This window comes from Geotrypetes seraphini, chromosome 4, assembly GCF_902459505.1.
Source record: "Geotrypetes seraphini chromosome 4, aGeoSer1.1, whole genome shotgun sequence".
Classification (NCBI taxonomy): Eukaryota; Metazoa; Chordata; class Amphibia; order Gymnophiona; family Dermophiidae; genus Geotrypetes; species Geotrypetes seraphini.
This window is the reverse complement of record NC_047087.1, coordinates 170,234,310-170,261,671: the sequence shown is the minus strand read 5'-3', so window position 1 is coordinate 170,261,671 and position 27,362 is coordinate 170,234,310. Positions and strand designations below refer to the sequence as shown.

At 38.7% G+C, this 27,362-nt stretch overlaps 1 protein-coding gene and 1 pseudogene across 6 annotated transcripts in view; both read right to left on the bottom strand.

The window, feature by feature from the left end:
* RFWD3 (ring finger and WD repeat domain 3) overlaps positions 1–27,362 on the bottom strand; it is a 395,707-nt gene that overhangs the window by 149,747 nt on the left and 218,598 nt on the right. For all 6 annotated transcript variants that reach the window (XM_033942519.1, XM_033942524.1, XM_033942520.1 and 3 more), the window contains one exon: positions 15,815–15,929. In XM_033942519.1, coding sequence (XP_033798410.1) covers positions 15,815–15,929 — 115 coding nt within the window. The remainder of the gene's footprint in view (positions 1–15,814; positions 15,930–27,362) is intronic.
* On the bottom strand, positions 24,479–25,062 carry LOC117359554 (annotated as a pseudogene).

Below are 27,362 nucleotides of genomic sequence, written 5' to 3'. Positions count from 1 at the left end.
GGTCGGCTTGGGGAGGAGGGAGGAAGGGGGCACTAAGGACATAGGAAGGAGGCACTGGGGCACTAAGGACATAGGAAGGAGGCACTAGGGCACTAAGGACATAGGAAGGAGGCACTGGGGCACTAAGGACATAGGAAGGAGGCACCGGGGGCACAGGAAGGAGGCACTGGGGGCACAGGAAGGAGGCACCGGGGGCACAGGAAGGAGGCACTGGAGCACTAAGGACATAGGAGAGAGGCACAATGCGCAAAAAGAAAATTTGTGAGGATTCAGCAGCTGGCAGCCGCGGGAGTGCTGTTTCCTCCTGCCGTATTAGACCACCCTCGTCCCCCAAACCTCCCCCCCCGGTCGCCCGGCCTCTCTGTCAAATTTAAGAACCCATTGTGGCCCACGGGTCAAAATGTTTGCCCACCCCTGGGTTAGGGGGTCTTTAAGAGAGAGTCAGGTAAATAAGTGAGTCTTTACTGCCTTCCTGAAGTTTAGTAGACCTGTCAGTGATCTGATGGTTGGCGGGATTGTGTTCGATAATTTGAGTAGGAAGAGCGAATAGGAGAGTTTGCGGGCATTTTCCAGTAGGAGGGTACGTGCCAGTGGGGTGGACAATATTCTCTCAGTTTGTGATCGGAGGGGTTGGTTGGGGATATAGAGTGCTAGTTTTTTTTCCATGTAGGATAGGACCATTCTGTTAAAAGAATTTGAAAGCTAGTGTAAGAGCTTTAAAGGTATGCAGCATGGTTCTCTTTTTTTATTTTTTAATAAATCTTGACTTCAGGTTCTTCTCACAAGGTTTCTTGATCATCTCTGGAAAGTTGGGAAGCAGAAAATGAGCCACAGCAGATAAGCATTCCCAATAAGAAAAGGAGCTCCATAAGGTCCTTGTGTGAGGGAAATTTTAGTAACAAGAATAATAATCAGAATAAACATTTTTGGCCATTCTTTCTTGAGAACTAAAAATATCATTATGAAAAAAATAATAATTATAAAAAAATTTATTGGCCCTAATAGACTACGAACTATTAATAATTTCCATTAACAAAAAATTATTAAAGTGGAATGAAAATTATAAGTGATGTAGACTGTGCTTTCCATCCTTCCTATCTGTGCTGGCACACTCTTACTGGTAGCTGGCAAGTATCCCGAGCTGGAAACGCTGCTTTTCAGCTCTGCAGTCTACTGTATCTCTCCAAGACCGCCAATGCTAGCAACCACACATGCTCAGTTTTCAGCTTATGCACAAAAACACTGACCTCTGCCGATACCTGTACCTGCTCGGTTTTTGTGTATGTGCTGAAAACTGAACATATGTAATTGCTAATGATGGCAGTCTCAAGGAGATGCAGCAAACTTCAGATAGTGAAGAGCAGTGTTTTCATTGTTATTCTCAGCAGGCAGAGCCTGGAATCCCAGCTGAACTGAGAAAAGAGTGTACAGCACCACTGTTGAGAGGGTACTGTATTAGAGAGTTGTGCAGGGATAGAAATCAAACCTGTTCCTGCTGGAATCAAATCCATCCCCACAAGTAATCTCTTCCATCCCTGCTTCCGATTCAGGAGTGGATAGCGCGAGGAGCCGCCAACCTGCGGCTTTGAACAGAACGAGCCGGCCAGACACACTGCTACTCCAAAAGGAAGGGAAAGGGGAAGAGAAATGCTGTTGATTGCGTCCAGACTGCGGGCCGCAAATAAAACCTGGAGAGCCACATGCGGCTGAATAGCTTGTGTGCGCTTAAGTTACACATGCAAAATTCATGCTGTAAGGGAAAAGTGACATGGGTTCTTCTCCCTAGAAACCGGATCCCGAGAAAGCAGGTCCAGAGAGGCATAGAACCAAAGGCTGCTACCCCTGCAAAGACACAGAAGATCTGCACACCACGGCTTACGAGGCCAGTTCGGAGCCTAGAATAACATGACCCAGAAGGGGCACTATCCGCTGAATGACTCAGCCTATCATAAACCAAGGAGGAAAGACATGCAGGCCAAGGCAGCAGAAGAGCATCAAGATCTGTGCTGTCGGGCTCTGATCTTCAACTAAAGAATCAAGGCGTGCCATGCCTACTAGTACAAGGCGGGGTCGATCCCAGCGCTGCACAATGGCTTGGAGTGATACTGAAGGTAGTTCTCACTTGCTCAGATCCAAAGCCTGTCTGTTGAGGGAGTCGACTGGTATATTATCAACTCCTGCCACATGTGCTGCATAAAATGCCTACAGAGAGCTCTGGAAGGAGAAGGCGAGCCTCCTGAGCCAGAGAAAACATATCGTCCACAGAAAGAGAAGGCAAGCCTCCTTAGCCAGAGAGGTTCTCTTGGCATCTCCCTGGCAAGGGACATAGGCTACTGCTGTTGTGTTGTTGGAGAATACCCTGAACACTTGGCACTCTAGAAACTTTTGGAATCACACCAGCTGCAAGGCTTCCAGCTCCAGCCTGTCAATTGACAATGTGCAGTGGAAGAGATTCCAACCTTGTAGGATGGGACGACTAGTACAGTGTGCTCCCTAGCCAGAAAAGCTTGCATCTGTCATCACTACGACCCAGGAGTCAATCCGCAGCAGTACGCCCCTGAAGAGCTGTTTGCTCTAAACAGGCTATACATCCCCTCAGTTCTTAGTTCCATGTCTGGGGGAAGTTAAACTACCAAACACAAAAGGCCTTAGGAGTTCTTGGTACCCTACTAACTGGTAGGGAACCAACCAAAAATCTCCCTGAATTACAAATGACAGGCCATTTTATTGGGCTAATGACATCATCAATTAATTCATTATTAAACATCCTGACATCCCATTCATTAGTAAACATACATGGTTAATGCAATCTCCAATCAAATTACAAGCTCAAAAATATCATCCAATTACAAATTGCATACTTCAACAATGTACAAATTGGATTCAGCAATGTACAGTACTCCCCCGATATTTGCGGGGTTCTGTTCCAGGAACCCCTGCGAATCTTGAAAAGCCGCGAATACGGTTTTTCGTGGGGGAGACTGGAGAGGGCAGCAGGAGAGTGCAACCGGAGCGCAGGCGAGTGAAGGAAATCACTCGCTGTATGCTCTGACCGCCTCTTCCTGTACTAAAGTCAGGTCTTACCAATCAAGAGCTGCGTGTCAAAGCATCTCCTGATTGGTGAGGCCCGACTTTAGTACAGGAAGAGACGATACCAGCGGGCGGTTGGAGGTATCGGGAGCCCTCTCCAGCGGAGCGTGAGAGCATAGCTCTTCCCCTCCCCCGATCCAGCAGGGGAGTACTTTAAAAGAACTGCAGCGCCGTCGGGAGCTTGCCTTCCCCACACCGATACCAGCAGGCGGTTGGAGGTATCGGGAGCCCTCTCCAGCAGAGCGTGAGAGCACAGCTCCGCCCCTCCCCTAATCCAGCAGGGGAGTACTTTAAAAGAACTACAGCGCCAACGGCGCGCAGACGGAGGTGCATGACAAAGGCGCATGCGCCTTAGCAAACGCCTTTGCGAAGCGTCTGCGTGAATAGTCCGAAATCCTATCCACACGAAGAAGTTCCTTACTACTACAAAAAGGACAACCTGCAGCTGCCTCCAAAACGCATAATTTACAGCCTGCAAGTATAACATGTTTAGCCTGTATAACCTATATGTACTTCCCGCATGTTCAGCCTTTGCAGCCTGCCTGCATGCATAACTAGCGCACCCTGTACAACCATAATTATAGTCTGCATGCACAGCCTTGTGAAATCAGCATATGTAGTCTATATAACTTATATCTATAGTCTGCACGTATAGCCTGTGAAATCTGCTTGTGTAGCCATAACTTTAGACCGCATATACAGCCTGTTTAGCATGTGAAATCTGCATGTGTAGCCTATATAGCCTGCAAAATCTGCTTCTGTAGCCTATAATTATAGTCTGCATGTACAGCCTGTGAAATTTGCAAGTGTAACCTGTGAAACCTGCATGTGTAGACTGTACAGCCTGTGAAACTTGCAAGTGTAGCCACACTTATAGCCTACTACCGCACCTACAACCCACATGTATAGCCTGATATCTCATATTTAACCTATCAACGCATGTATAACCCTCCACCGCATGTAAAATCTGATACCGCAGGTTTAACCTGTCACCACATGCATAGCCCATCTCCGCACGTATAACCCGTCATCAACTACAAACATCCACCACTCACACAATTACCGACACTACCCTCCTCTACCCGATACGACTTACTTCCCTCAACACCTCACACAACATGGCAATTTTTAACAAGCACCAACTACTCCTAGGAATATTGTACCTAATCTGCTCTAGATGCTGGGGAAACGAAGACAAATCCCCTCAACCCATTCACACTTATCCCTCCTGGCACAGACCAGCCAAACTAACCAAATCAACAAACTCCCCCCAACTCCAAAAAAACCTTCCAGAACAAGGCCCACTTCTAATCCCAGTGATAAACACCACACGCAAACCCCGCAAATCATACAGAAACAAGACCAATAACAGAAACCTAAAAAAACTAACATACTCTGAAACTTACTCTGAAACTTCAATCCCAACCAGCTACGATAACATCAAAGGATACTATCTGAATACCCGCTCCTTGAGAAACAAAGAACACATAATATACGACTGGATATTACAAACACAGATTTTCTGTTCCTTACAGAAACATGGCTGGTCTCTGACACAGATGCTATCATGAAAGAAATCCTACCACAGGGATACAAATACTCCCACTATCAAAGCTGGAAAAAAGGAGGTGGCCTAGCAATTATACTAAAAGAACCCTTTAACTACACCAAGACAGATTCCAAAACTTCAGAAAACCTAGAAATACTAACTTGCTTTTTTTTTTTTTTTTTTTTAATTTTTATTTATAAAATTTTCATTCTTACAATAAATGAATAGCATATTTAATTTATAATAATTATAGTTGTATGTACAATATCATATCATATATATTGAATCCCTTTCCCCTGTTATTTGTTTTTTCATTTTTTCTCATAGTAATTTCTATATTTCCCTCCCTAACCCTATATTATTATTATCAATGTGTTAAGATATCTGATCTTTAGAATATTTTGTCAATGGATCTCATATTTTCTTAAAATTTTTTATATTTCCTTGTTGTAATGCCAATATTTTCTCCATTTTATAAATGTGACACACCGAGTTCCACCAGAATGTATAATTTAGCTTGGTATAATCCTTCCAATTTTGTGTGATTTGCTGCATGGCAACTCCTGTCAATATTAAAAGCAATTTGTTATTGTTTGCTGATATTGGACTTTGTGTTCTCATTGCAGTACCAAATAATATGGTATCATATGAGAGACCAATATGATTTTCTAGTAATATGTTAATTTGGGGCCAAATTAAATTCCAAAAGGCTTTTATGCAAGGACAAAAAAAAATTAAATGATCTAATGTCCCTACTTCTCTTTTACAATGCCAGCATCTATTAGATCTAGTATTATCTATTTTTTGCAAGCGCGTCGGGGTCCATAACACTCTATGTAATAAAAATATCCATGTTTGACTCATAGATGCTGACTTTGTTAATCTTAATCTCCAGGACCAGAATCTTGGCCATTGAGATGCAGAAATTGTCTGTCCAATCTCAATGCTCCAAATATCCCTAAGTCCAGTTTTCTTTTTTTTATTTAGAAATCCATATATTAATTTATACCATTTTGCGGCTTGGTGTCCCAAGAAATCCGCCTGGAAACATAAAACTTGCAAACTATATTGGGTATTAAGATCTTTCCATTCAGGGAACCCTACCTGAATGGCTTGCTTCAATTGCATCCATTTAAAATATTGTGTTTTATTTAGTCCAAATTTATTTTGCAATTGTGAAAAACTAAGCAAGGAACCTTCTGATATGACATCATTCAATGTTCTTATTCCTGCATTTATCCATTGTTTCCAGACGATTTTAAATCCGCCAATTCTGATCCTGGAGTTTACCCATATTGATTGATTTAGAGATTTAGCTATTGGTTCTGGTGATAGGTTACTTATGTATCTCAATGTTTTCCATGTATCTAAAAAGATTCTGTTATCTTTATATCTCCTAGGCATTGTTATGGTAATTAGATGTTCTGGATATAAAGGGAACAGGAGTTGCCATTCTAAATACAGCCAATCTGGTACATTTTCCATGAGATCTGGGAGGATCCAATACATACCCTGTCTTAAAATATAGGCTTGATGATACCTATAAAAATTTGGAAAATTTACCCCCCCTTCCACAATTGGTCTTTGTAATGATACTAAAGCGATTCTTGGTCTTTTCCCAAACCAAACAAATTTTGTAAGAATATTGTTAAGTTTTTTATAAAATGACCCCTGAAAAAATATTGGTATCATACTCATTTGATAACAAACTACAGGCAATACCATCATTTTAATTATTTGAATTCTTCCCCACCAAGAAAGATGTAATGGATTCCATTGCTCACACATTTCTGTTATTTTTTTCAATAAAAGTTTTTCATTCTCTTTGACTGTGTCTTCAATTGTATTTTTGATCATAATTCCTAAGTATTTTATTCCATCTTCTTTCCAAATAAATGAATATGGGTCAAATAGTCCTTTCGTACAATGAACATTAATTGGGAGGACTTCAGATTTGCTCCAATTAATTTTATATCCAGAAAAAGTGCCGAATTTCTCTAATAAATTAAGTATACATGGAATAGTAGTATCTGGTTCTCTTAAATATAATAAAATATCATCTGCATATGCAGAAAGTTTAAATTCCCAGTTGGAAAATGTGATTCCCTTTATCTCCTTAGTCTTATTTATTGCGATTAATAAAGGTTCTAGGACAATATCAAAAAGTAATGGAGACAAAGGGCATCCTTGTCTAACTCCCCTATGCAAATTAAATCTAGTTGATAAATTATTATTAATATATAATCTTGCACCAGGAGAGCTATACAATGTCTGGATCATTTTAATAAAACCGGAGCCTATACCAAACCATTGTAAAGCTTGATACATAAAATTCCATTCCACTCTATCAAAAGCTTTTTCTGCATCTAAAGATAATAGAAAAGCTGGATCATTTATATTTTTTGCTAAATTTAATGAGTGGAATGCTAGTCTAGTATTATTTGATGAATGTCTTTTAGCAATAAATCCTGTTTGATGTACATCTATAATGAAAGGAAGAGCTTTTGCCAATCTAAGTGCTAATACTTTAGCCATTAACTTATTATCCACATTTAATAACGAAATAGGCCTGTAATTTGAAACCAGAGTAGGATCTTTGTTTGGTTTTGGTAAGACTATAATTATCGATTCTGCCATAGTACCTGAAATATTTTCATTCTTTATTTGATATTGATATAAATTTAACAGATGTGGTAAAATGATATTTTGAAATGATTTATAAAATTCAACAGTATACCCATCTCCACCTGGAGCGGATCCAACTCTAAGAAACTTCAATGCTGTTTCTATTTCTTTTAAAGATATAGGATCTTCTAAACTTCCTTTTATATGATCCGGAATATTAGGTCCAAGAAAGGAATTTAAGAATTAATTAACTCCTTCTTGTTCTTTATTTTTATAAGAATTAGAAGTGTATAATTCTTTATAAAAATCAAGAAATTGTGTTATAATATCTTTTGTGCTGGTATGTGTGTTACCTTGTATATCTTTTATTGCAATAATCTTGGATTTTCTTTTCTTTGCTTTAAGAAAATTTGCTAATAATTTTCCCGCTTTATTTGAATTGCCATAATATTGTACTTGTTTATTGAAAATGTCTTTTCTCACATATTGAGAGGAAATCTCATTATATTTAACTTTTACTTTTAACAACTCTTGTAATGTATTGTTTTCCCATTTTTTAATTAATTTATTTTCTAATAATTTAATTTGTTTTTCCATATCTTCATATTGTTTTTTAAGTTGTTTTTTAATAAAAGCTGAATAAGAAATAATATTTCCTCTCATTGTTGCTTTAAAAGCATCCCATAAAATTTCTATATTAATGTCATCTGAAGAATTAAGTTGAAAGAATTCTTGCATTTTTACTTTAAGATCTTCTAAGAATTTCGAATCTGCTAATAAATCATTATTAAATCTCCATATTGAATTAAATTGATCAATATTATAATTCTTAAGGTTAATCCACACACCAGCATGATCTGAAATTATAATTGGATCTATAACTGCTTTTGATACACGCTGCGCTATGTTATTAGTTACAAATATATAATCAATTCTTGAAAAAGATTTATGGACCTGAGAACAAAAAGAATATTCTCGATCATTAAAATGAAGGATACGCCATATATCTATTAAATTACAAGATTGTATTAAATTATCTAGTCCTAAAGATTTTATGATTTTACTTGGTTTCTTGTCCACAATTGGATCCATTACAGCATTGAAATCTCCAGCTACTACTAAGTTAGAAGTAGCCAGTGGTAGTAATATCTGTTGAATTTGATTAAAAAACTCCATTTGGTTCGAATTAGGAGCATAAAGATTAAATAAATCCAGGGTTGTATTTCCCAGATCCATTTTAATATGTATCCATCTTCCTGAAGAGTCAGAATTTATTAATTTAAAATCAGCTTTGCATTTCTTATTTATTATTATCGCTACCCCTGCTTTCTTCCCTATTGCCGGTGAATAAAAACATTTTGATATCCATCCTTCTGTTAGCTTCCTAGATTCAGTGTCCGAAAGGTGTGTCTCTTGTAGGAAATAAATATCTGCGTTTTGCTTATGGAGAAAACCTAATAATTTTTTTCTTTTTATAGGATGATTTAAGCCATTGACATTAATTGAAAAAATTTTAATATCCATTTACTTTTGTAATTAAAATTTGACATGAAATCATATGATTATTATTTTCAGATATCCACACATTGTAATAATATATTTTCCCCATTCTCTTTCTTCCCCTCTTCCCTCCCTCCCCTCCCTTCCCCCCCAATATTAACTGTGTATGCTTGGCAACACGCATCTTAGGTCAGGTATCAAATCACTCCATAAAAGTCCATTTCCTGTTAAGATTCAGATATAAGTCACAAATATATCAAATATTACTAAATAACATTAACAATCCATATAATATTTAAACATTTTGCCCTTTTTTTTATTTTTTTTTTTCTCAATGTTAAATTTAATCTTTTCAAATATTATTTTCTGTATCATTTTCATATTTTATAACTATTAGTATATCTTATTAATTCAAATTATATGAAAAATATTGTAAATTTTTTTTTTTTAAATTCATATATATCACCTTTATATTTTCTAATTCTATTTCTTTATAATATTTTAAAGTAATATATAAGTTTATGAATATATTCTAGATCCTTATATTTCTTTTAAACTTATATATTATATAATGAGATATTTCATTTCTTTGGAAAATAAACAATGTTTCACATATGTGTGCTACTTGTACTATGTGATTTTTTTTCCCGTTCCAGAGCTTCCTTCCTTCATTATATTGAGTCATACCTCATTCATATAACATATTTCCTAGTTTCATTTTTAAGATATATCAAAGTTAAAGATGTGTCATTCCATTATCTTTATTCATCCAAGTAAATATTATTTTTTCTTCCTTTCTTCTTCTTCGTATTTTTTATATCCAGAGTATTATTCATTTCTTTTCAATAGTTTGTTAGTTCTGAATAAGTTCCGGTTCCAGCGACGATCTAATTTTAGTTTATTTTGTGATCTTTCATCCGATGTAATCCTTTATCCTTTATTATCAAGTCTAGTAGTTTATTTATTCATATTTATTCATAGTTCATCCGGTTTTAAGAGTTATTCTTTACATGTATTTCCTTTTGCAAGGACTTCTGGGATTTGTAGTTCCATTGAATCAGAGAAAGGATTTTTAATAGGTTTATTCTTCCTGTATTTTCTTCTGAGAAGTGGGTTATATATACATACATCTTCATTCATTCTTACATACATTCCATAGGAAGAAAGCTCTGGACCATGATTCAATCACATAATAGTATTTAGGATCTGCTCATAACATCATTTGTTAGTATTAATATCAATATTTAATTTATTTATTAACTTTCTAAAACCAATTAAGGGCTTATATCTCGTTTTTATATTTAAGTTCTTATTTATTATCTAATAAATATTATATTCTTCCTTGTTTAAAAACTATATTACTTTTATCTAAGATCTTGTATACTTATATGTTAATTTATCATTTGAAGAATCATTCCATTCTAGAATGTATAGTCTATCCATATTTCTAGTAAAAAGATCGTTGAAGGAATTTTTTGAACAGAGTCAATAACATTCTATACTGTTTTTCATCTGCTAAATACTTATTATATTCAATCAATAATTTCAAAAAATACCAGGTGATATTAGCTCTTCTTAATACAATGAAAAACATATCATTTCCCCTACCTGTTTATATTATAAGACATTCAAACTTGACATTCAAAATATTTGAATTATAATAAAATAAAGAAAATTAAGATGACATTGGCATTTCCTGGTTTAGTATATATTTTTGTAGCTCTTCAGCATTATCAAAGGTTAAAGTTTTATTTGCTATGGTTACTTTCATATTTGCTGGGTATACAAGACCAAATTTTGCTCCCAGTTCACGTAGTTGTGGTCTCAAATCCAGCAGTTTCTTTCTTTTAATTGCTGTGCTTTTTGCAAAATCCGGGACAAAGTGAATACGGGCATCTTGATATTGTAAACCGTTATTCTGTTTTGCAAGATGAAAAATTTCCATAACCTGTTGGTGGCGTAGTAGTTTAAATATCAGTGGCCTCGGTCCTTGATGCTTTTCTGACCTCTTTGTTGGCACTCTATGTGCTCTTTCAATCTCTATGGGATATTTAGTTTGTAGAGGAAGTAGTTTTGGTAATAAGTTTTCTATAAAGGTCACCGGATTCCCCTTTTCTGCTCCTTCCGGTAAACCTATCAGACGAACATTGCTTCTTCTCTCACGATTCGAGTAATCCTCCAGTTCTTTAGTAAGTGTTTCAATTTTCTTTTTTTCAGTTTTTGTGTTGAGAATTTCTTCTTCCACAGTTATCATTCTTTCTTCTAAATCGTTAGATTTTAATTCGATTAGATCCATCTTTTTATTTAATGTTGAAACATCATCTGTTAATTCTGTAACTTTTTTTGTGAGAATTGAAAGCATTTGTTTTATTTCTTTAAGTTCTTTCATTACTTCTGGATCTGCTGTTTTGGATCCTGTCTCTTGTTCGGGCTTTGCTCTCTTGCTGCTTCCAGAGACTGCAAAGTCGTTTTTATTTTGCTTTCCTGATGCCATCGAGTTTATTTTTATCATAAATTTAATCTTAATTCTTCAAATTTTTGCGACTTTTTTATTCTTTCAAGGACTTTTTATACGGAGCTCTTCTGTTAACCGACCTCCTTCATGCGTGTCCAAGCCACGAAATACTAACTTGCTAAATCACTAATGCTCAATTAGAAGATCCACTGACAACAACTCTATTCTATATCCCGCCCAAAAATTCTCTGAATTCCTAACCGTTAACACCCTAAAAGGCCCGTACAATCTACTACTAGGGGACATAAACGTTCACTTAGAACAAAAGGGAAAGCCAGAAGTAACCGAAATTACCAACTTCCTAATGTCACTCAACTTCCCTATTCCAGACACAGAGATAACCCATGAAAAAGGCCACAAACTTGACATAGTTACCTTCTCTCAAAAAGAAATCCTAGACCCCAAAATACAATATCATACAGGGTCCTGGGAAAAATGCATCTGGTCAGACCACTATATTGGCAATTTCCACTTACACTGGCAAAAACAGAATTCCCAGCCGAAACACAAAAGCAAAAACACGTAAACAATAACCAGCCGAAGTACTATAAACCCAACTGAATTCTGGGCCCACTATGAGCTTCACCCTACAACCAATGAAATACAGGAATTCCCCACAAGATGGAAAAAGTTCAGTGAAGAACTCTTAGACCAAATAGCTCCTTACCAAACATACAAAAAGAAAGATAGAGCACAAAATGAATGGTTTGACTCAGAATTACTAGCCAATAAACAGGAACTAAGAAAGTTGGAGAGAATCTGGAAAAAAACAAAGAAACAGATAAGACAACCTGGAAACAAAAAATGAAAACATACAAAAATATGATCAGAGAAAAACGCACAAAACACTAAGCACAAAAAATAGGTACGGAAAAAATAAACAGCAAAGAATTGTTCAAACTAGTATAAACACTAACAGACACAACAAGAATCCTGAAATATGACAATGAGAGCACCCCGTCTGCCCAAGCCCTAGCCAACTTTTTTAAAAACAAAATCACAGACTTAAGAGCAACTCTACCCCCACCCACAAACGATATCCTCCACTATCTCGAACCCCATGACCAGAATACCAGAGTAGACATGAGATGGGACCACTTCAAATTCCCAAATTGGCATCAATTCCTAAATTTATTCAACAAATACAGCAAATCAAACTGCCTACTCGACGAATGTCCCCCCAAAATCATGACAACTGCCCCACCTGAATTCAAAATGGAACTATTCACTTGGCTAACAACGGCCCTCACAAACGGAACACTAAATAAAGACATGGGTCACATACTGATTACACCAATCCCCAAAGATCAGAAAACCTCTACAGCATTAACATCCAACTATAGACCCATAGCAAGCATTCCCCTCTTCACAAAACTACAGGAAGGATTGGTCAACCTCCAACTGGTAAACTACCTAGACAAATTTAACATCCTCAGTGAACATCAATCAGGTTTCAGGAAAGGATATAGCACAGAAACAGTCATAGCATCCATACTAAACCACCTCTATGATCTCTTCAGATAAGGCAAAAGCACACTGATCCTGCAATTAGACCTCAGCAGTGCGTTTGACCTACTAGACCATGAAATCATGCTACTGTGCCTTGATGCAATGGGAATCTCGGGAAAGGTAAAGAAATGGTTCCAAGAATTCCTAACAAACAGATCCTACTGAGTAGCCAGCAATGGAAATCACTCCAACCCATGGAATAACCCGTCAGGGGTACCCCAAGGCTCCCCTCTATCGCCTACATTATTCAACATTTACATAGCATCCTTAGGTCATCAACTACAAAAATTAAACTTAAAACACTACATATACGCAGACGATATATCCATCCTAATCTCCTTAAATGACATCTCAACTGAAATTATAGACATCCTTTCACACACAATGAGAAATCGAAAAATGGACCACCAACTTCAAACTGAAACTAAATACAGAGAAAATAAAAGTCTTCTTGGCAAGCCCCAATGACAAAATAACAAGAACATCATTAAAAATAAACAGCCACGAATATTCGATTTCCAAAACCATAAAAATTCTGGGTGTCACACTCAACATGCACTTGACCATGGCTGACCACACAAACTTAACAGTGAAGAAATGCTTTTATACACTATGGAAGCTAAGGACTATTAAAAAATACTTTGACACAACATCCTTCAGGTTACTGGTACAATCACTGATCCTACCTACCCTGGACTACTGCAACATCGTCTACCTGGGTATCCCACAAAAAAACAATTAAAAAACTGAGATTAGTACAAAACACTGCAGTTCGCTTAATCTTCGGACTGAGAAAATAAGACCACATTAGCCCATATTACAAAAAACTGCACTGTCTACCAATGGAAGCACGAATACAGTTCAAATTTGCATGCATCTGCTTCAAACAAATCTGGGGCCTAGCACCTTCCTACCTGCAAACACACTTTACTCTACACAACCCCACACGAACAACCAGAAACAAAAACATCTTCACCTATCCTAAAATTACTGGCTGCAAATACAAATCCTACCTTGACAGAACCTTCATGTTCCAAGCTAACAGACAACAATCTTGGCTGGGAAACTACATAAATAAAACCAGACAGACCTACAACGCATTCCGAAAATCTATCAAAACTACTCTGCTTGACAAATTCATCACCTAAACAGACCAATCCACGCTCACTACACCTTTTCCCCCTACAAACTCGCAATCTTCAGGCAATTCCTACCCCTCTCACTTTCCCTCCCCTACAACCCTTTTCTTCTGTAACATTCCCCTCATGCATTTGTAATTCGCTGAATGCCCAGCCTTCTTTCAATGTGAACCGCCTAGAAGTCGTCTGACTATGGCAGTATAGAAAAATAAAGTTATTATTATTACTACTTTCATTAATTAAGCTACAAGCAGATATCCCAAGTGGTAGTAATCCAAAATAGAAACAAACTAAAACACCACTTCAGCCAGAAAAGTGTATCTCACCACACCGGCCTCAGAACTGGAGCCTACGCACAGTAGTTTTATCACAAACTCGAGTGATCAGCGTAGCAACTTTGCTCCTTGCTCCAATCATCGGCCAAAAAGAACTAATACTGAAATTCTTATAACTTTAATAACTTAATTATTTAATATTATTTTTAGAAAATTTTTTAAATTTTTTTTAGCATTTTAAAATACACCTCAGTATCTTTGCAGTTTCATACACATTATTTTTATTTAAGTATATGCACTTCTCCAGGATTTGAAAAAATTGACAAGCTACTTATCTCAAACAGCGCTTGTCTCTGGATGTGCTTTTCAAGCAGTGCTCATGTATTGCACATGCCGACGCGGCCAGCGTTTCGCGGACTCGCTGTTTGTCCGCTGTTTCAGGGCCAGCACTGCGGCATCAAACTCTTCAGAAGAATGCTGACAACATTCAGACCTGAGATTTCCTTCCTGTTTCCTGTGGGAAATGCTGGCTTCTGTCTCCTGAATTGCACTGATCTGTCTCTTTCCAAGGGTTCTGGCAGGCTGAACCCACACTATGACCTGGCATCATTGCGCCCTTGTGCATGAAATGGGAGGCATAAGAAGCTAAAAGAAGATGAGTAGGAAGTTCCACAGCCTCAGTCTCCAGAGCATCTCAGCTGAGATAGACAAGTGTGACAAAATATGCCGTGGAAGCAGTCTTAACGCCTAAAGCAGCTGCAGCAAAAGCCTCTGGAGGACACCATCCACCCTGTGGTCCTGCATATCCATAAGCACCACACCACATGCCGTGAGAAAAGAGGTGCTGGAAGACATCTGCACAACCCAAAATCCACCCTATGCTGATCCAGAAGTTTCTGGCACTCTGCGAGAGGCATGTCCTGTAGGTAGGCAGCCAGCATCTCTCCTCCTTCCCAGTGTGCTGCTGCACACCTGAAATCTCAGGAGGCACACTAGTGTGCAGCAGTACACAGTTAGTGATATACTGCTTTAGAAGCATTAACAAATAAATAGCTAACCCAGGCCTCAACTGCTCTTGTCCTGAAGAGGAGCTGAGAGAGGATCTGCTAAGGGGAAGAAAAATTCCATTGGAATACCTTACCTGCTAGCATTCAAACTTGTGAAAAGGTAAAACTTGAGCTTCAGTAGGTTATTTCATTGTCCTCCTCTTTTTTAGTTCAGTATTTTGCTTGCTCTTACAGCAAAGTTGGTTTAGGCAATAGTGTAGCCTATAGAGTCTCTGTTAGGGTTTTTATATCAAAAGTGTTTTAGTCTAGATTAGTATTCTAGGTTGCATTTCAGAGCATAAGATCAGATTAGGGCACATACAGCACTTGGGTGTAAGTATTTTCTTTTTTTAACAGAAATGAAAGGAAATTGTGGACTGAACTTCGGTGCACAACTCTAATGCATGACTTATTATATTTTCCCTCAGTATGAAATTACCAGCTCTAAGACTTCTGGGGCAAAGTCATTGATTCAGAATACATTTCATTCATTTACCACACACCCCAAACTATTGCAGAAGATAAGTAATTACTCAGCAGAGAACAGAGCAAGCAATCAGCCTTACCTGCACTTGCTTTTGGAATTCATTTAATTTCTCTGTCATGATCTGCAACTGCAAACGGCATTGTGCAGATTCCAACTCGGCCTTCTGGCGCATCATCTGCTCCTCTTCCAGTGAACTATGTAGAGAATTAAAGAGTTTTGCCTGTGAAAAAGAAAATTCAGTCCAAAAGTTCCTGCAAAACCAGGAAACTATCAAGCAAAATGTAGCAAAGTATAATCATTTTAGCAAAACCCTGTCATCTGCCAGTCTATTCCTGTACTGATACACTTCTTAGCTCTCCTAATGTAGTCTTAACCTGCTACACCTGCCATTCCAGCACTGAGCCTTGACATAATACTCTGTCAGAACATCTTAATTTCTGCTACCAGTGTTGAATAGGACACAGACAGCAATGGCATATGTCAATCGCCAGGGAAGAGCCAAGAATACTTCTCTGGCTCAGGAAGCTCGTCTCTCTTTGTCCAAGTGAAGCATCGTTTCCAAGCCCCTTCAGCAGCACATGCAGCGGGAGTCGACGATGTTCAAACAGATTTCCTCAGCAGACAGAACTTGGATCCAGGTGAGTGGACACTGCCCTCGGCAGCGTTTCAAGCCATTGTGTGGTGTTGGGGTCGGCCTCACTTTGATCTAATGACAATGACGATGAACTCAAAGGCAGACTGATTCTTCAGTCGACCATCTGAGCTCAGAAGCTAGGGCTTAGATCAGAGGTGCCCGAATGGTTGATCGTGATCGACCAGTAGATCGCTAAGACAACGCAAATTGATCACGTTGCCTTTGTGATCTTGTCCTTCCTTCCTCTCCAAGCCAGGCCAGGCGCGTACAAGCGCCAGACCCAAAAGACGTTAATTCTGACGTCGGAGAGGAAGTTCTAGACCAGCCAATCACTGCCTGGCTGGCCTGGAACTTCCTCTCCGACATCTGAAATGACGTCAGAGGTGAAGGCTTGTGGGCCTGGTGTTTGTATACGCCAGGCCTGGCTTGGTGAAGCAGGGAGAAATTGGAGTGGTGGCTTGGGAGGGGGGGGCAGAAGGGAGAGAGAAAAAGAAACGGGGAAGTGGAGAAATCGGCACAATGGCTTGGGGGGCAGAGGGATAGAGACAGAAAGGCAGACAGGGGGAGAGAAAGAAAGATAGGCAGGGGAGAGAGAAAGACAGAAATAAAGAGGGGGGCAGGGGGAGAGAGAAAGAAAGAGAGTCAGAAAGAAAAGTGGGAGGGGGGGCAGAAATAAATAAATATTGGATTTACAGAAGAAGGAAGTGCAACTAGAGACTCATGAAATCACCAGACAAAAAGGTAAGAAAAATGATTTTATTTTCAATTTAGTGATCAAAATGTGTCCGTTTTGAGAATTTATATCTACTGTCTATATTTTGCACTATGGCTCCCCTTTTACTAAACCGCGATAGTGTTTTTTAGTGTCGGGAGCTGCAAAGGGCATTCAGCGCAGCTCCCTGCACTAAAAACCGCTATAACGGTTTAGTAAAAGGGGAGGGGTATATTTGTCTATTTTGTATAGTTGTTACTGAGGTGACATTGCATTTTTTTCCCCCACTTGTACCTGTCTACATTTTAAAAAAAATCTTTATTCATTTTTCAAACTTACAAGTGCATCAAGTAAAATCATTTGAACTTAGATAAAACACTTAATATTCAGCAATAAATCAAATAATAAAGTTTATATCCCTCCCCCCAACCCTTTCATATCATGTATTAAACACATATACCATTTAATAAATACTTTCCTACTTTCCTTACCATTAATAAAAGATCATAAACTCCCCTCCCCCTATCATGAACTTATAATATTAAGGGAAAAATGGAATCTAATCATTACAATTGAAATTTATTAAAATTCCCTTTCTGTGTGGCTATTGTTTTTTCCATTTTATATATTAGACACAATGAATTCCACCAAAAACTGTAGTTAAGTCTCTTCCAATTTTTCCAATTACTCGTAATTTGTTGTATGGCAACCCCTGTCATAATAAGTAGAAGCCTATTATTCTTAGATGATATTTGGCTCTTAGCCCTCATTGACATGCCAAATAATACAGTATCATACAATAATGCAACCGGGTTTTCCAATAAACAATTTATTTGGCCCCATATTGATTTCCAAAAGTCCAAGATAAATGGGCAATAGAATAATAAATGGTCTAGAGTCCCTGCTTTGAGATGACAATGCCAACATCTATTAGACTTAGAGCTATCTAACTTTTGTAAACGAACTGGGGGCCAGAATGCTCTATGTAAAATAAAAAACAAGTTTGTCTCATAGATGCAGACACTGTACATTTCATCCTCCAAGTCCAAATTTGTGACCATTGAGATGCAGAAATTTGATGCTTAATATCAATGCTCCAATTTAAAAATCCAGCTATCAATTTATACCACTGTGCGGCCTGGTGTTCCAGAAAGTCAACTTGAAAGCATAAGAATTCCAAACTATATTGATTGTTAAGATTTTTCCATTCAGGGAACCCCGCCTGAATAGCATGCTTCAGTTGCAACCATCTAAAACTTTGTGATTTATTAAGACCAAATTTATATTGCAACTGTGAAAAATCAAGCAGTTTATCATTAGAAATAACATCATCCAAAATACGTATACCTGCTATCATCCAATCCTTCCAGATGACCTTAAATCCGCCAATTGAATGTTGGAGTTTAGCCATATAGTCTGATTTGTTGATTTATGTATTGGAATAGGTGTTAAATTACTGACATATCATTAGGTTTTCCATGTATCTACTAATATTTTGTTTTCTTTATATAATCTAGGCTTAACCACAACCAATCTGTGATATTTTCGATGAGCTCTTGGATGACCCAATACATACCCTGGTGCAAAATATAGGCTTGATGATACCTATAAAAAATTGGGAAAATTTACCCCTCCCTCTGTAATTGGTTTTTGTGGAGGAGTGTGTGGCGCAGTGGTTGGATCTACAGCCTCAGCACCCTGGGGTTGTGGGTTCAAACCCCGCACTGCTCCTTGTGACCCTGGGCAAGTCACTTAATCCTCCATAGCCCCAGGTACATTAGATAGATTGTGAGCCCTCCGGGACAGAGAGGGAAAATGCTTGAGTACCTGATTGTAAAAACCGCTTAGATAACCTTGATAGGCGGTATATAAAATCCTAATAAATAAAACTTGAAACTTAAAGCAATTCTAGCCTTTTTACCCAACCAAATAAATTTTGTAAGAATACGATTTTATTTTTTATAAAAGGACCCTTGAAAAAAAACTGGTATCATACCCATTTGATAACAAACCACAGGTAATATCATCATTTTAACAGTTTGAACTCTCCCCCAAGAAAGATGTAAAGGATTCCATTGCTTACACCTTCTGTAATAAAAATTTTTCATTCACTTTCATTGTTTATTCCAGCGTATTATTTATCCAAATAGCTAAATATTTTATTCCATCCTCCTTCCATAGAAAGGGGAATGAATCAAACAGTCCTTTTGTACAATGTACATTAAATGGAAGAACTTCTGATTTACTCCAATTTATCTTATATCCTGAAAATTTTCCAAACTTCTCTATCAATTCAAGTAAACATGGAATGGTTGTTTCTGGATTTCTCAAATGAAGCAGTACATCATCTGCATATGCAGAGACCTTGTATTCCCGATCTGAATTTGTATCTCCTTCACTTACTGAATACCTAATAACAAGGATTCTAATACAATATCAAAAAGCAAAGGAGATAAGGGACAACCTTGTCTAACCCCCCTCTGCAAACTGAATCATTCCAAAAAATTATTATTAATATACAATCTAGCAGCAGGGGAACTATACACAGTTTGGATCATTTGTATAAATCCCAAACCTATCCAATGCTTGATACATAAAGGTCCATTCCACCCGATCAAAGGCTTTCTCTGCATTCAAATACACAGAAAAAGCCGGATCATTCATGGCTTTTGTTAAATTTAACATATGAAAAGCCAACCTGGTGTTATTAGAAGAATGTCTCTGAGCAACAAATCCTGTTTGGTGCATACCAATAATAAAAGGGAGAGCCTTAGCCAAGCGTAAAGCCAATGTTTTAGCTAAAAGTTTTCCATCTACACTAATTAAAGAAATAGGCCTATAATTTGAAACCAAAGTAGGGTCTTTATTTGGCTTTGGCAAAACTATAAAGATTCTGCCATAGTATCTGTAATGCAACCTTTAGTTAGTTGAATCTGCTATAATTTTAATAAATGTGTTAATAAGGAATTTTGAAATGATTTATAAAACTTTACCGTAAAACCATCACTACCTGGAGTGGTTCCAACTCTAAGAGACTTCAACGCTGTTTGCAATTATTTTAATGATATAGGCTCTTCTAAACTTTTTTTTATATGATCAGGAATTTTCGGACCCTTAATTAATTTTAAAAATTCTAAACCATCTTTTTCTTTATCCAAATAAGGCTAATAATATAAATCTTTATAAAAATTTAGAAATTGATTTAAAATAGGACCAATTTGAGAATGTATATTTCCTTTCTCATCTTTAACTGCAATAATTTTATTCCTTTTCTTTGTTTTAAGATAATTTGCCAATAATCTTCCCATCTTATTTGAGTTTCCATAATACATTCTGCTGAGAAAACAAATTTTTCCTTATCAATTTTGAAGAAATCTCATTATATTTACATTTTGCTTTTAAAAGAGCCTGCAAAGTATTTTGTTCCCATTTTTCAATCAATTTAGATTTCAAACACTTAATTTCTAGTTCCACATTGGAAAATTGTTTTTATGTTCTTTTCTAATATATGCTGAATATGAAATTATTTGTCTCTCATGGTAACCTTAAAAGCATCCCATAATGTTTCCATGTAAATTTCTTCTGAGGTATTAAGTTGGAAATACTCATTCATCTTTAACTGAAATTCTTCAAGGAAATTTGAATCTGCAAGCAATGTATTATCGAATCTCCATACAGATCTACTATTATCCAGTTCAGCAATTTTCAATTTAACCCACACTCCACCATGATCAGACAAAATGATTGGATCTATGGAGGCTTGTGTCACCTGTTGAACTATTTGATTTGAGACGAAAATATAATCTATTCTTGAAAAGGATTTGTGAACATGTGAACAAAAAGAAAATTCCTGTTCATTAAAATGAAGTATCCGCCATACATCTTTCAAATCACAAGACTGCACCAAATTGTCTAATCCTAATGATTTCATAATTTTACTAGGTTTTTTATCTATCAATGGATCCATATCAGCGTTAAAATCTCCAGCCACTACTAAATTAGGTGACAGGACTAAATTGCGCGAGACAACGGCACGCCGACAACTGAGCGCAAGGTTGACGGTGCGCCGAAGAAAAGCACTATTTTAAAGGGCTCCGACGGAGGGTGTGAGAGGGAACCCCCCCACTTTACTTAACAGACATCGCGCTGCCGTTGTGGGGGGTTTGGGGGTTTGTAACCCCCCACATTATACTTAAAACTGAACTTTTTCCCTAAAAAAAACAGGCAAAAAGTTAGGTTTCAAGTATAATGAGGGGGGTTACAACCCCCCAAACCCCTGACAATGCCAGTGCGATGTCTGTTAAGTAAAGTAGGGGGGTTCCCCACCAACACCCCCCGTCGGAACCCTTTAAAATAGTGCTTTTCTTCGGCGCGCCGTCAACCTTGCGCTCAGTTGTCGGCGCGCCGTTGTCTCGAGCGATTTTGTCTATGAACCCTAAATTAGAAGCAGCCAGTGGCAGTATCAACTGTTGTAAAGTTTTTAAAAAATTCAATTTGATTCGAATTGGGGGCATATACATTAAACAATGCCAGGGTATTATTTCCCATGCTCATATCTACATGCAGCCATCTTCCTAAGGGATCTGAAGCAATCAACTTAAACTTAGCTACACATTTCTTACTTACTAAGATAGCTACCCCAGCCTTCTTTCCCACATCAGGGGCAAAAAAACAATGCTTCACCCCCCCCCTTCTAATTTCCTTGACTCTGCAGTTGATTGATGTGTCTCCTGGATATAATATACATCAGCATTCTGTTGTTTCAAAAAAAAAAAGCATTTTCTTTCTTTTGATTTGATGGTTGAGGCCATTAACATTTAATAAAAAAATTTTAACCTCCATTATAAATTATATATTCAAAGCATATGAACCAATTTAAATATTTCGACTTATATTGAATTTTCTGCATATATACCATTTTCCCAATTTTAAAACTTTGAACATAAAACCTATCCCCCCTAACCTTCAACCCTCTCCCCCACCCTAACCCCCCAAACCCTTAATAAAAGTGATAACTTGCAAACGCCAGGTAGTGAAAAACCCGACAGACTATAAATAAATCCTCTTTTTAAAAAAATAAGTCACCTAAAATTATCATATTAATTCATCTCATACCTTGTCCATTTACACCAATTACATATTATTATATCTAATCATTGAATTGATATTTATCTTTAAAAAAACACCAAATTACATAAAAACCCCACATTTACCTAATCCATATCCAATTAAATAAAACATTTAACTCTTCCTATTTCTGTAACATTGTATAATTTTATTCAATAATCCTATACAATAAAATGCTAAGCGCACATGCGCACTCTTACCCCGTGTTCCCTGATCTTTCGGGCTGTGGCAGGTAAGAGTACGCATGCACGCGTTTAAAGAACGGTCGCAGGTAACATGCCGTGACTTCCCCCCCCCCCCCCCCCCGCCGACCCTACCTGGCACAGCAGAAACCCCCGTTGACCCTCCCACTGCTAGATGGCCGACAAACCTCGCAGCTCCAGCAGCGCCCCAGGTAGAGTAAACACGCTGCTTCACGGTCTTCTACTGGCCTAATTTCCTCTGCCGCATCCCTGATGGCATCATCAGAGATGCGGCAGAGGAAATTAGGCCAGTAGAAGACCGCGAAGCAGCATGTTTACTGTGCCTGGGACGCTGCTGGAGCTGCGAGGTTTGTCGGCCATCTAGCGGTGGGATGGTCGGCTGGGAGGGGCAACAGAGGTTTCTGGTGTGCCGGGTAGGGTTGGCACAGGGGGAGGGGTTAAAAACATGCTGCTCAGGGGGATGGGAGGCAGGCAGGCATCGGGGATGGGGGGGTTTCAATGGAAACATGCTGCTCAGGGGGATGGGAGGCAGGCAGGCTGGCATTGGCGAGGGGGTTTCAATGGAAACATGCTGCTCAGGGGGATGGGAGGCAGGCAGGCTGGCATTGGCGAGGGGGTTTCAATGGAAACATGCTGCTCAGGGGGATGAGAGGCAGGCAGGCATCGGGGGTTTCAATGGAAACATGCTGCTTAGGGGGATGGGAGGCAGGCAAGCAGACTGCCATCGGTGGAGGGGGGGGGGGGTTCAATGGAAACATGCTGCTTAAGGGGATGGGAGGCAGGCAGGCATCGGAGGGAGTGGAGAGGGGTTTTAATGGAAATATGATGCTCAGGGGGATGGGAGGCAGGCAGGCAGACTGGCATTGGGGGGGGGTTAAATGGAAGCATGCTGCTTAGGGGGATGGGAGGCAGGCAGGCTGGCATTGGGGGGTGGGGGGTTTAAATGGAAACATGCTGCTCAGGGGGATGGGAGCCAGGCAGGCAAGCTGGCATCGGGGGTGGGGGGTTTAAATGGAAACATGCTGCTCAGGGGGATGGGAGCCAGGCAGGCAGGCTGGCATCGGGGGTGGGGGTGGACAAAGTCTGGAAGATAATGATGGGGACATATGAAGGAGGCACTAAGGACATAGGATGCACTGAGGGCACTAAGCAGGACAGAGGCACTGGGGGCACTAAGGACATGGGAAGGAAGCACTGGGGGCATTAAGGACACAGTACGCAGGCACTGGGGCACTAAGGACACAGTACAGAGGCACTAAGGACATGGGAAGGAGGCACTGGGGGCATTATGGACACAGGAAGGAGGTACTGGGGGCACTAAGGATGTAGGAAGGGGCACTAAGGACATGGGAAGGAGGTACTAGGGGCACTAAGGACATAGGAAGGGGCACTAAGGACATAGGGAGAGACACAGACAGAAAAAATGACAGACAGGCAGCATGCAAGGAGAGAGAGACAAAGAAAAAATAAACCCAGACAGACATCTATTTTAGCACCCGTTAATGTAACGGGCTTAAAAACTAGTCAATTATATATTTACCCATCTTTTTTCCTAAATATTAAGTTCATTATACCTTTAAAATCTTCTTATAAATCCAATTATCTACCCTCAATACCCCTATAATATTAACTCAATACTATATGATCAGTTTATAATTATTATAAATGTTATCAATAGCCATTATTCTTCCCCCTACTATATCGTACAGGAATCCTCATATAAAATATAAAAACTTTTAATTCATCCATTAAGTATAATTTATAATTAATTAAGAAATTTAAGCAAAAATAAGTTAAAATCTATTGTAATTACTTTCCCAATGCAATTTATCTTATTATCTAATATAAACTTATAAAATAAATAGATTAAATGAACCAATATCCAAATATATCTAATCATTCTTTTTTGATGAGCAAATCTTTCATATTGCAGTATACAGCTGTTTACTAAGACTTTCTATCTATTCCTTCTCAGCTAGTCTCAACTATTCTTGCACCCTGAGCAAGTTATGCTTAGATGGTATCAGGATTCTTTTTCAATTTCAGTCTTCAATACTGATACTTCCTTTTCATTTGAAATTTGCCTTCGGATCTCCTTACATCTTCAGTACATCTTTAAGAGCCTTCTCCATTTTTTATTTTTCATCCACTTTTAAAGTACAAAGTCTAGCTCTCAACTCATCAAGATGCCTTGCAATTTCCTTATTGAGTAGTTCCAATGACCCATCTTAATTTAATATGGCAAGTCTGGGTGTATGGATCTCTGGATTTCCTTCATATTAGATGATGTAAATTCTGCTTTTTCTAATTTTGCAAATTTCCAATAATGTTCGATTTTCCAGAAATATCTGCCTGACACTTCAATTACCATTTATCGGTTTGAGGAAAAAGTTGACAAATAAGCAGCACATTAGTGTATGCGGCGTTAATGAGCTCCAATTCCATCTCACTGTGAATCACCATCTGCAAACCATCCAGCAACTCTTGACATCTTCATTCATCGTGAAGGTCTCATCTTCCATCTTCTTCTCTTTCAGCTCTTGAAAGCAGGAGTTCACTGTCTTCAGGTGCAGGGCATATTTAGAGCGGGCGAAGCGCATATAGTTAACCATCTCTGTCTGATAGTATTCATTCAGCCCCAACTCAGCCATGATCGCAGGATACACAGTGGCAGTTTTTTTTTGTTTTTTTTTATGGAATCATGAGAAGCTGCAATGACCTTCATGGCTTTTTATTTATTCAAGATCTTTATAAACCCTTCATTTTCTTGCTTTCTGAACAAAAACTAACGCCAATGTTTGTGCACTTTCATACTATTCACACCTCATATCTATCCTCTTTCCTTATTATTTTATATATCAACAGACTCACTGTCAATCCACCATTCCATGTCTCGCATCAGGAACCGTTAAGCCATGCATATTTGAAATGTAACCACAGACATTCTCGCCAATCCATTATTAGTTTTATCAAGGCAAATTTCAATATTAAGTCTTATTCCATGACACTTTCCATGTTCAAAACTCTTAGATCCAATCTGAATTAAATTAACATCGAATCAATAATATAACAAATTAACTATTATCTCTTTATAACAGTAGAGGATTCATGAAGACATCGGTTGCTCATGTTGATTTAAAAATTCTTGTAATTTTTCTGGATCTTCAAAGTTTGTTGTTTTATTTTCGTAAGTAATCCTCATAATTGCAGGATAGAGTAATCCATATTTGACCCCTAGACTTCTTAATTGTGGTCTTAAATCCAAAAACTTTTTTCTTTTATTAGTTGTAGCTCTCATGAATCAGGCACAATATAAATGTGAGAGTCTTGGCATTTAAAATTTTTAATCTCTTTTGCCAAGTGAAATACCTCCATAATTTGCTGGTACCTTAACAGTTTGAAAATTAACTGACGTGGACACGCTTGCTTGTTCGTTCTCCTTGCAGGGATACTATGAGCCCGTTCGATCTTCAAAGGAAACTTTGTCTTAATCGGCAATATTTTAGGAAGAAATTTCTCCAAAAAGGATATTGGGTTATTTTCCTCCACCCCTTCCAGTAAGCCTAAGATCCTTAGGTTACTCCTCCTCTCCCTGTTGGAGCAATCTTCCAGATCTCGTGTAAGTACCGTATTTGCCGGCGTATAGGACGACTGGGCGTTTAAGACGACCCCCCAACTTTTAGTTAAAAAATAGAGTTTTGTGTTATACTCGCCGTATAAGATGACCCCTTCTTCAGCACACCTTCTCTACCGCCCCGGGTGCAGCACAGCCGGCCAGGTTCCCTTACTTTTGTGGCACTTCCCCGACCGACCGACAACAGCCCCGGTCCGACAAACCTCCCTGCCCTTAACCGCGAATCTAAATTACCTTCTTACAGCTGCTGTAAGAAGGTAATTTAGATTCGCGGCTACAGGGCAGGGAGGATTGTCGGACCCGGGCTGTTATCGGTCGGTCGGGGAAGTGCCACAAAAGTAAGGGAACCTGGCCGGCTGTGCTGCAACCGGGGCGGGGCGGCCGCCCCTCTCTCTTGGTACCGCGAGGCTACTCTCCTTCTCCTTACCTGCCATGCTTGCAGCACAGAGCCGAACGGAAGTCTTCCCGACGTCAACGCTGACGTCGGAGGGAGGGAGGGCTTTGTTTAAGCCCTCCCTCCCCTCCGACGTCAGCGCTGACGTCGGGAAGACTTCCGTTCGGCTCTGTGCTGCAAGCAGAGAAGGTAGGGAGAAGAAGAGCCGCGCGACTGAGTACATCCAGCCCTGCAAGTAAGGGCATGTAAACTGTACCCGGCGTATAAGACGACCCCCGACTTTGGGGAGGATTTTAAGGTACTAAAAAGTCGTCTTATACGCCGGCAAATACGGTATTTCAATTTTCTTTCGGTCTAGCTTATATTGAAATAATTCTGCCTCTGTAACTTCAATTCTTTTTTCCATCTGATCCACTTTTATTTCGACCAACTGCATTTGTTTAGTGAGGTTAGCTACCTCCTCTTTAACCTCTTGCAGCATTTTAGCGTTTTCGAAAACAACTTCCTTAATTCCACGGAGCTCTATCAAGATTTCACTGTCATCTTTACTTTCTTTCGGCAATGGAGTCTTTGAAGGGGTTGCCGGCTTCGGTTTGGATCGTTTTACACTTCCTGTATTTGTAATCGACATATCAGATTCTGCCTAAATTGTATCAGAAGCCATACTCTATCAATACTTTTCAAAGTAAAGAAATATTTTTTTTGTAACTTACTTGGCTTTAATTTGCCTGTCAGCGCGGAGCTTGTCTCTCACCCGACTGTTTGCATGCGCCTCCAAGCCATGCCCCAACATTGCATATGTTAAATGTCTCTATCATATCTCCCCTACTACTACTATTAATTATTTGTAGAGTGCTACCAGACGCATGCAACACTGCACATTGTCACAAAGAATAAGAAAACAGTCCCTGCTCGAAAGAGCT